Source organism: Plasmodium gaboni, chromosome 14 (assembly GCF_001602025.1).
Source record: "Plasmodium gaboni strain SY75 chromosome 14, whole genome shotgun sequence".
NCBI classification, from domain to species: Eukaryota; Apicomplexa; class Aconoidasida; order Haemosporida; family Plasmodiidae; genus Plasmodium; species Plasmodium gaboni.
In genome coordinates this window covers 235,614-247,696 of record NC_031494.1, presented here as the reverse complement: position 1 = coordinate 247,696, position 12,083 = coordinate 235,614, and the positions used below count along the sequence as shown (strand labels likewise).

The 12,083-nt window shown below is 16.2% G+C and overlaps 4 protein-coding genes across 4 annotated transcripts; 1 reads left to right on the top strand and 3 right to left on the bottom strand.

Moving 5' to 3' along the window:
- Positions 1-522: 522 nt before the first annotated feature.
- PGSY75_1408600 (putative 40S ribosomal protein S8e) lies at positions 523-1,361 on the bottom strand (the record flags this gene model as incomplete). Its single annotated transcript, XM_018787792.1, has 2 exons — positions 523-844; positions 1,027-1,361. 2 exons carry the CDS (start codon positions 1,359-1,361, stop codon positions 523-525), a joined length of 657 nt encoding a protein of 218 aa, XP_018639164.1.
- Positions 1,362-3,672: 2,311 nt separating this feature from the next.
- PGSY75_1408500 (hypothetical protein) lies at positions 3,673-4,242 on the bottom strand (the record flags this gene model as incomplete). The annotated part of the gene is made up of 1 exon (XM_018787791.1): positions 3,673-4,242. One exon carries the CDS (start codon positions 4,240-4,242, stop codon positions 3,673-3,675), a length of 570 nt encoding a protein of 189 aa, XP_018639163.1.
- Positions 4,243-6,961: 2,719 nt separating this feature from the next.
- Positions 6,962-10,435, top strand: PGSY75_1408400 (putative DNA repair helicase; the record flags this gene model as incomplete). The annotated part of the gene is made up of 1 exon (XM_018787790.1): positions 6,962-10,435. The coding sequence occupies one exon, from the start codon at positions 6,962-6,964 to the stop codon at positions 10,433-10,435; it is 3,474 nt and encodes a 1,157-aa protein (XP_018639162.1).
- Positions 10,436-11,073: 638 nt separating this feature from the next.
- Positions 11,074-11,813, bottom strand: PGSY75_1408300 (hypothetical protein; the record flags this gene model as incomplete). The annotated part of the gene is made up of 3 exons (XM_018787789.1): positions 11,074-11,124; positions 11,244-11,361; positions 11,542-11,813. The coding sequence occupies 3 exons, from the start codon at positions 11,811-11,813 to the stop codon at positions 11,074-11,076; spliced, it is 441 nt and encodes a 146-aa protein (XP_018639161.1).
- Positions 11,814-12,083: the final 270 nt, after the last annotated feature.

The following is a 12,083-nucleotide window of genomic DNA, read 5'->3' as shown; positions in this document are numbered from 1 at the left end:
AATATATAGTCATTTATATTCACATATATACATATATATTTACATATACACATATATATTCATATATATTTCATTTATTTTGTAATAACCTTTTAAACACTCTTTTCTTATAAAAAAAATATTCTTCTCTTTCGATAATATCTTATTTCCTATTCCTTATATTTTATATACTAATATGTTATATGACATGTATAGTATTGCTTAATTATTTTAATATATATATATATTTTAATATTAAAAATATTGTATATTCTTATATACAAAAGGAATGTTTAATTGATATATATATGTGTTTTTGTATGTAAATAACATACAAGATGATATTATATCATATTATTAATTAATAAAAAAAAAAAAAAAAAAAAAAAAAATAATAATAATAATAAATATAAATAAATAAATAAATATATATATATATATTTATATATATTATATCTTTTTATATTTGTGGAGCTTTTTTTTTTCTTTTTTTAAAGTAGAAGAGTTATATATATGCATAAAATATATAAAAGTACAAAATGTTTAGCTTCTCTTTTTCTTATCCATTTTACGTTTATAAAATAATAATTCATCTCCTTCAATAATATAACCATCGGCTTTTCCACATTGACCTGGTCTGCTACTAATACATGCTAAGACTCTTCCTTGTTTAAACTGTTCAAGTAATAAAGGATCAATAGTTTTGGATTTACCTATTTTTTTAATAACACCATATGTTTTTGTTGTTTCTTCCTTTGCAGCTTCTTCGTTATTTTCTACTTCTTGTTTATTTTCTTCCTTATTATCTTCTTCCTTCTTTTCTTTCTTTTTTTTTCCAAGGGTTGTGCCGAAGGTGTTCTCATACCTACATAATATAATGTGCAAAAAAATTGGAGTGTTTTAAGAATAAATGAGTAATGAAAGATAAAAATAAAAAAAATTATTAAATAAATAAATAAATAAATATATATATATATATATATAAGCGTATACATATACAAATATTTATATATATATGTTATTTTTTTAATTTCTTTTTATTATTACCATGTGGTGAATGGGTGGGAATCTATCACGACTATACAATTTTTGACGAGTGTTTTTGTTCTTACAAGTTCGTTGTTAGATGCATTATAAACAACATCAATAATTCTTGTATTCTTAGATATACCAAAGGTAGGCCATGAAAAACTTCCAGAATCTAATTTAATAGCACGATATTTGTAATTTTTTCCTCTTCCTCTAACTACATGTACTTGTCTGCTACCTAATTTGGTATTTGAAGGAGGCCTACCTAATTCATATTTTCTTTTTTTCTTGTGGATCTTTTTTTTTCCACCTGTCAAGCGAAGCTTGTGTCTTCCATCACGGCTAATACCCATCTGGATATAAAAAAAATGTATAATATAATATAAAATGAACAATAAATGAGAAAATAAATATATATATATAATAAATAAATAAATAAATATATATATATATATATATATATATATATATATATATTATTATGATGGGATGTTCACAAAATATAATATATACTTATATAATACATAAAATATTTATATATATATTAATTAATTGAATATATTATATATTTATATATATTTATATTATCTTATTTATTTTTTTTCTTAATATATATATATATATATATAATAAAAACACTTATATATAATATTTATATTTTTCAAATAAAATCAGATAAAATAATAACTGACATTTCTATTTTCCCCATTCATAAATTATTTCATTACATAACATTATATATATATATATATATTTTATTTTTGTTTCTTTTTTAATTTACCTTATTTTAATGTTTTAAAAAGAAAGTGTAATTTTATAATTTATAATAATATATAATATTTATATAATACAATCTTTTATTTCTTTTTTTTATATATATATAATATAATAAATATTTTTATAAAAAAAATTAATTCTTATAAAAATAATAATAATAATAATAAATCCCTTAAAAAAAAAAAAAAAAAATATTATATATATATATATATATATAATAATATTTATACATATATTTTAAATAATATATATTATTATTTCATGACTTATAAAATTTATACTATAAATAAAAATGTTACAACAAAATTTCTCTTTTAATTTTTTTCTTTTTTATTAATGACTTTTTATATATATGAATATATATATATATAATATGTATGTAAATACTTATATAAATCCGAAAGAAAAAATAAGTGATAATATATATGTTATCATCATAAGATTATTATTGTATTAATATTATAATATATATATAATATATTTATTGAATTATTGAAAAAAAAAAAAAAAAAATCTATTAATAAAATTATATATATATAATAAAAATTTTATATAGGTAAAAAATGGGAAAAAGTATTCATATATTAATAAATATATAGTCAATTTTTATTCATAATTTTGAAGTGTATAGAAAATTATTGAGTCACATATTAAGAACAATGGGCTTGAATTATTAAATATTATAATATATATTATATATATATATAATAAATGTTTTCTAATATTATATATAATATATATATATATATATATATTATATATAATATATATTATATAATATATGATAATATTATATATATATATATTATATAACATACCGTAGTGGTAACTTGGGGGGGTTATAATGAATACTGTAAGCTACATATAATATAATATACTATTATATATATTAAATGAAAATAATACATATTAATATATATAATATTAAGAAAAAAAAAAAAAAAAAAATGCAACCTCTTTTTAATTATATGTTATTATAAATATATATATATTTAATTTAATTTAATTTTTTTTATCATTTTTTTTTTTTTTTTCATATTTTATTAGGCACAATATTCTATTATATGTTTGTTAAAATATTGCTTGATATTTTATTATATATAAAATATAATTTACATTTTAAAACTTTTATTTAATCTCCCTTTTTAATATATCTTTATATGCATATATATTTTAAGTATAAATACTTGGAAATACTAATATTCTTATGTAAACAAAAAAAAAAAAAAAAAAAAAAAAAAGGGAAGGGAATGGAATGGAAAAAATGTAATCATTATTTTATTCTCATATGTTATTATTACATGTAAGAAATACAAAGTATGATACAGGCATCATAAAAATATTATCATTACATGAGTATACATAAATATATTTTTTTATTTTACCACATATAAAAATAAACACAAATAAATAATATAAAATTTATATGATTCCTATTGAAGTAGTGTTTATTTGTTTATTTTGTTCTTTAATCTTTGTAAAAAATATATAAGCAGATTAAATAAACAAACGAAAAAAAAAAAAAAAAAAAATTATTAAAGTCTTTTAATTTTTTAAAGAAGGAAAAACAAAAAAAAAAATAAAGTAAAATAAAATAATATATATAAATATACACACATATATATATATATATATATATATATATAATATTATAAAAAGGAATATATTATATATGTATTAATATTTTTTTATTTAAAAGGTATCTTTAAATTTGCAATACAAACAAATATGAGAAAAAAATAAAATGATAAGTATATATAAAAAAAATATTCATATATAATACATAAATATGTATTATACATATATATGTATAATTATTTTTAATTATGAGTCATGTTACTTAAAAAAATTCTTTTTCATTTTAAATAATGAGATATGTATTTGTGTTTACTTTTTCTTCATAATTTTATTTATAACTTCTGAAGACAATTTATATATTTTATTTTTGGTTTTTTTATCACATTTTCTTAATTTAGAAATATCTTTAATAACAGTCATATTTCCAACCTTTAGTTCTCCTTCTAATTTTTGAGCTTTCTTTTTTTCTTTTTGTATTTTATTCTTTTTTCTTCTTTCACTTATTTCTTCTAACATTTTATTTTCTAAATCTCTACCTGCTTTTGTTAATTGTTTAAGTTTCTTATTTTTTTTTGTTGTTACTTTTTTAAATTTATTGTATGTTCTTCTTATAGGTTTATTTTTTATATTATCTTTGGTTATATTAATTTTCTTGGTCTTTAAATAATTCTTATCATTTTCTTTGATATTTATATATGTGACATTTCTCTTTATCATCTTGTTAATTTCATTTTGTAATTCATCAGATATATTATTATTACTATTATTATTTAAAACGCTTGTAAGTTTATTGCTTTCGCTTTCTACAACTATATTATTATTTATATTTACTATTTCTTCGGATATATTTTCCTTAAGATTTTCTTTTTTATCATCCATCCTTTATAAATATTTATCAATAAAATAAAAATATATATATATATATATATATATAATATTATGTTTATTTGTTTATTTATTTATTTGTTATTTATTTATTTGTTATTTATTTATTTGTTATTTATTTATTTGTTATTTATTTATTTTATTAAATAATTATTAATATGTATATTTTGTTATTTATTTATTTGTTATTTATTTATTTTATTAAATAATTATTAATATGTATATTTTTTATGGAAACTCCTTATTTTAACAAGGTTGACTTACAAATAATATATTTAATTTTATGTAACAAAAAAAAATAAAATTATTTATCTATACAAGATTTAAAAAAAAGAAAAATATAAAATATTCTTTCACATAAAATATAATATATATAATATATATATATATATATATATATATATTATCAATATATTTTAAAACCATATGTATAAATAAATAAATATCCGACAAGGATTTATATTCAAAAAAATTATTGTGAAATGTATTGCAGGAAAAAACAGAATAAAATAAACGTATGAATTAATATAAATATAAACATTATATATTCATTTATTTATATAATTTATATAATTTTCTTCTTTTTTTTTTTTTTTTTTTTTTTTTTTTTTATCCTATATTGTATTTTATGTATGCAACATAGTTAAATAGTAAAAGGCCTAATATCTATATATAATAATATATATTAAAAATTTACATATATATTTATATATATATATTTTTTATCGTAGTAAAAAATATTTTAAATTATATAGCGCATAAAAAGAAAAATATAAATACATAAAAATATATATTTATTTATGATAATATAAAAAATATGCAATTCAATTTTTTTATTTTTTCGTTAAAGGTTATATATTCATATAAATTATAATTTATATATATATATATATATTATATATATATACATTATATATATATTATATATAATTGTGTATACTACACTTTTAATATAAAAACTGTTCTTATCAACATTTTTTATTATTTTGTCAACTTGATATATTTCTTTTATTTTATTTTTCAAAACATTAAACCTTTTTGATATTATTCATATTAATATATGTGTTAGCTCCATATTTTTTATACTTTTGTGCTTTTTTTTTTTTTTTTTGTGTAAAAATATTTTAAGAATATATAATAACACTATTTTATTTTAACTATATATTATATATATATATATATATATATATATTTTATATGTGTTTATTATTATATATTTATATAAAGAGAGACATAGAAAAAAAAAGAAAATAAACATATATTAAAGGAATGTATGTGAGTATATAAATAATAATACATCTGTATAAATACATTTATATATATATATATATACATATATTTTTTTTTTCATTTAAATGAATATTATAGAAACATACGAAAATTTATGTCCGTCGCATATTATCAACAGAAATATATTTATATATATATATATATTATCATATTTTAAATTTTAGTGTGTTCATTGATTTCCTTATATAATATATATTCAATATATTGTATATTTTTTAGACAATAATAATATATAATATGTGTAAGAATATTTTTAAGAAAAGAAAAAAAAACAATTCTGTCCTATATTTTTGTATGCCCATATATATATATATATTTTTTTTTTTTTAAGACAAGCTTTAAAATAATTTTTGAAAGTTTTGTGAAATATATATTATATGTGTTTTATTATTATTATGTTTATGTTCACTTTCATAAGAAGTGTAAAACATTAAAAAAATAAAAGTTAATAATAATAATCACAATAATAATAATAATATTAAATGTTATATTATGTTGTGTTATTTTAATTTTTTTTTTTTTTTTTGTGAAATTTTGAAATATATAAAATTATATTTATTTATTTATTTATTTATTTTATTTTATTTTATTCATTTTGTTTTTTCTTTAAATTTCTATATAATAATAGTATTTGCCAAATTAAAAGACACGTTCTTTTAAATATAAAAATTATCATATATTCATACTATTCATTATATATATATATTATAATATTTGTATTTTTTTTCTTTTTCTGTTTCTTTAACTTTTTTTTTGTGTGTGTTATATTCTAAAATTATGAAAGAAATTAGAAAAAAAAAAAATATAATAAAAATGGAAAATAAATGAGAAGAATCATTTGCACATATTTTGCCATTTGTAAATATATTTTTAAAATATAAAAAAAAAATGAATGTTTTTTTCATTTTATGTATAATAAATAAATAAATAAATATACATATATACATATATATATATATATTTATTTATTTATATTATAACACATTTATGTTATGTCTTCAATGTCATAAATGAGAAAGAAGTTATGTCAGAAAAGAAAAAAAAAAAAAAAAAAAAAAAAAAAAATATATTAGGAAATAATATAGTGAATTATAAATAAACAAAATTTTATTTGAATTTTTTATTTCCTAGCATAAGAAATTAAAAATTTCATTATATTAATAATAAATGAATTTTTTTAGCACATATAAAATATAATACTTTTAAAAAATAGATAAGGTTATATATATGTATATATACGTATATGTATTTATGTATACATTTATATGTGCTACATTTAGAAGTATATAATTTTAGGATAATTTTTATACAAATTATATTTTTATTTTTTTTTTATTTTATTTTTTTTTATTTTTTTTTATTTTATTTTTTTTATTTTCTCTTACCACATTGTAGATATATATAAATGTAAGTTAAAAATAATATGATTGAACAAAAGATACATAAGAGATACAAAATAGTAAAGAAAGATGATGTTAATCATCGATATACAATTAATGATATAGAAGTATATTTTCCATATGAATTATATGATTGTCAATATAATTATATGCTTAGTGTATTGAGTGCTTTAAAAAAGAGAGAAAATGCGATATTAGAATCTCCTACAGGCACAGGTAAAACATTATGTTTATTATGTGCAAGTATTAGTTATGTTGTTGATATATTAGAAAAGAAAGGACATTTTAATGAGAATATAAATATAAGTGAGAATAATAAAAATATATCTTTAGAATTTGGAAAAAATAGTGAAAGTGTTCAAAAGAAGGTAGTAGTTAATGAATTTCCTAAGATAATATATGCTTCAAGAACACATAGTCAATTGAAGCAAGTAATAAAAGAATTAAAAAATGTATATTTTATTAAAAATAATGAAAAATATAAATTATTAACAACGATATTAGGTTCACGAGATCAATTATGTGTTCATAATATTAATTATAATTATAAAGGTACTTTATTAAATAATATGTGTAAACGAACAAGGAAGAATGGTGAATGTATATATCATAATGGCTTAAAATATTTATATAAATTAAAACATTTATTTACTACTCCTATGGATGTAGAAACATTAAGTGAAATAGGCAAAGGGAATTCTGTTGGTCAGAATATTCATTTTTGCCCTTTCTATGCTACTAGAGAAATACAAAATGAATGTCATATTATTTTATTACCATATAATTATTTATTTGAAGAAAGTACACGTAAAATATTAAAACTAAATTTAGAGAATAGTATTATAATTATAGATGAAGGACATAATATTGAAAACGTAGCAGAAGATGCAGTGTCATTTAAATTAAAAGATACAGATTTGAATTTATTTCTAGAAGCTTTAAAAGCAACCTTAACCATATTAGAAAAAGTAAATGAAATAGATAAAGAAATAAAAGATAAAATTAATATTGATGAATTATTTATTTTAAATAGAAGTATAAATGCCTTAATAACATGGTTAACTAATTTACATTTAGAAAAAAATGAAAAAAAAAAAATTAAAGAAAAACATAAAATATATCAAGGAAAACAAATATTTGAAATATTTGAAAAAAATAGTATAAATATTACTAAGGATAATTTTGATAATTTTAATAATTTATTATCAGCTATGATTGAATTATTAAATAAATATACAAATGATTTTAAATTATCTCAAATGGATGTAAAAAATATTAATAGATTTATTGCTAGTATAGATCATGTTAAAAAAGCATTTGGTATATTATTTAGTGATATAGTAAAAAATTGTATTGAATATTTTAATTTATATATAAATGAAGAAAAGATAAACAATACAGACACATTCAATAATTACAATAATAATAATAATAATAGTGTTGGTGGTAATGTGGAATCTATGAATTTTATTAATAGTGGTAAATATTATGATGGTATGAATCGTTTTATAAAAAAAAAAATTGCATATGACAATAATAATAATGATATATTTGGAAGTAATAATATTTATAGTAATACACCATCAAATACATTAAACAATAATAATAATAATAATAATAATAGTGGTGTATGCAAAACTATTTCCTTGTTGTGTTTTTCAGCTACAGCTAGTTTATGTGGAATAATAAAAGAAAAAATAAATTCTATAATAGTAACATCTGGAACTCTTTCTCCTATTGAACCATTTTCAAAACAACTAAGTGGGAATTATTTCTCTTTTAAACATATATTAGAAAATGATCATGTTATAAAATCACATCAATTATTTGTAGGATGCATGACTCATTATAATAATCAAATATTATTATCAACATATGAAAATAGAGCAAATGAAAATTATATACGATCCTTAGGAAATTGTATTTTTGATATTATTGTTTGTATTCCTTATGGAGTGTTAATATTTTTTTCATCATATAGCTCAATGACTGAAACTGTGAATTCATGGAAGAGAATGAAAATATACGATAAAATAAATACATATAAAACAATATTTGTGGAACCTAATAAAGCTACAGATTTAAAAGATATTTTAGATCAATATGAAATTCTTATTAAAAAAAAAAGAAAAGGTGCTATACTTATGGGTGTGTGTCGAGGTAAAATATCTGAAGGAATAGATTTTAAAGATGATTGTTGTCGTGGTGTTATAATTTGTGGTTTGCCATATGGTAATGTATATGATAGTAAAATAATTTTTAAAAAAGAATTTTTAGATAATTTTAAATATAATAAAATTGAAGAAGGTTCGAATTCTTCAAATATAACATCAAATAATAATATATCCAAAGGAAATAAATGGTATAATGAAGAAGCTATGAGATCAATTAATCAATCTATAGGAAGAGTTATTAGACATAAAAATGATTATGGAGCGATTTTTTTTTTAGATTCACGTTTTTCTAATAATCAAAGAATTAAAGAAATATCTAAATGGGTTCGAACACATTTTAGAATTTATCGAGATGTAGAACAAATACAAAGTGATATAGATAAATTCTTTGAATTATTTAAAGGTTTAAATGATAGATTACAATTAGAAAGTGATCAAAATAAAAATCAAACATCTAATAAAACAAAACTAATGAATAATTATAATGATAATATGTATGATATTAATAATAGTAATACAATAAGTGAAGGAGGTTTTACTATTAAAGATAATAACCAATCTATAGACAATGTAAATAATAATAGCTCAACTAAATTAATAGGAAAAAATTTTCAAGATTGTTTTATTAAAAGTGATAAAAATAAAAAATCAAATAAACATGATATGCCACAAAATAAATTTTCATTTAATCCAAGCAAAAAAATGAAAAACCAACCGAAAATTTTAAGTATGATACAAAATATTACAAAAGGAAAAAATCCAGAAAAAAAAAGTATATATATAGATAATAAAAATGAAAATGATATAGACACACAAAATAATAATAATAATAATAATAATAATATTTTTAAAAACAAAGAACAATCAGATGTTAACAGTAAATGTAGTAGCTTAAAATTAGATAATGCTAAATTATTAATAGCATCCTTCAGAGAAATATTATCAAAAGATATATATGATAAATTTTTTGAACTTATTAAAGAAACCAAAAAAAAAAGTAATGAAAAGAAATATGAAATATTAATTAATAATATACTAGAATTAATTACTCAAAATTTTATAAAAGGAAATAAAGAAATCAAAAATTATAATATTTCAGATGAAAAACAAAAACATATTCTTTTTAATGATATTATGAATGATCAAGAATTAATAGATATATGGAAATTACTTATTAAATTAATAAATAATTTCTTTCCAGTTCAAGAAAAAGAAAAATGCTTTTTTATCTTACAGAAGAGATTTAAAGAAAGAACAACAGATTTTGATGAACTTGAAAAATATGTGTACAATTATAGGTTAGAAAAAATTGAAATCATATAAATATGGAAAAAATAAAAGTGTATATGTAATTATATATATAAATAAATAAATATATATATATATATATATATATATATATATATTTATATTTATATTTATATTTTTGTTTGTGTGTGTATTTTATATTGTAAATTATATTATAATAATTTTATTATTTTTTTTTTTGCACATTTAATTAAGATTTATATTAATCATATATTTACAAAAAAAAAGAAGAAAAAAGAAAATTCATTTTTTTTTTTTTTATTAATTATATATTCCTTAAAAAAAAATATATCCTTAATATTATATCTAAATATATTACACATAGATGTTTTCTTATTCATTCATTATATTATATTTTATTTACTCATTTATTTTATTTATTTTTTTTTTTTTTTCATGTGCCATAGTGAAAAATAAACTTATGTCTTAATGTTCTTAATGTACCTAGTTCCATTTTAAGTTTATTTTAAATTTTTTTTTTTTTTTTTTTTTTTTTTTTAATTTATGAAGTTTAGTTTGTATATTTATAAAATATAGAATTTAAAAAAATATAAAAGTAAAAAATTGAAAAGATAATAATGTATTTTTATAACATAACAGGGAAATCTAAAAGTGTCAATTGGTATATATTTGTGTCTTGATTTTCTGTATTATTAAAATATGTCAATTAATAAGAAATTGTCAGAACTTTCAGATTTAAATTTCTATAAAGTAAATAAATATATACACACACACATATATATATATATATATATATATATATATATATATATATATATATATACATTTATGTTACTCACATATTGATATGTTATATAGTTACCTTTTCTTTTTTCTTTGACTTTTTCTTTCTAAATTTCTTATACATACGTTTAATTAAATGTATAAAAATATAAATGAATAAAACAAAAAGGAAACTTGCCAGGTATATATTAATTAATCTTTAAGAGAGGAAAAAGGAATTATATACATATATATATATATATATTTATTTATTTATTATATTTATATGAAAATATAAAAATATTAATATAATCATATAATTACTATAAAAATCTCATTTCCATTATTTATCATATCTTGTTTTTTTTTTTTTTTTATTTTATTATTATTCATTTTACTTATAAGGTGTACATAATGTTTTAATATATTCCAAATAAGAACTTTCTATATCTTCTTCTATATCAGATTTATATGTTTTGTCTATTAAAAAATTTTCAGTTGTAATATTTTTTGTATTTAATAAATTATTTTTTGTTATTAAACCGTTTCTTATTTTTTCTATAATATTATATCTATCCTTTTCGTATTTTTTAAGAATTGTTTTTTCTTTATTTCTTATAAGATTTTCTTTATTATTTTCTTCACTTGTAATTATTTCTGTTAATACCATATTTTTTTTTTTTGTACTATTATCGATTGATTTTTTCTTTTTATAAACATGAATATACTTACAAATATAATTAAATATAAAATTAAAAACATATACAAGACATAAATAAAAAAGTTTAAAAAATTTTTTTATTTTTATGCAAATTCTTACAAGGTATATATATAAGAATTGTTCAAAAAAAAAAAAAAAAAAAAAAAATTAAGTATATATTTATAAATTTTACCATTAACATTTTGAAATAATATTTTCTTTTTTTTTTATATATTATTT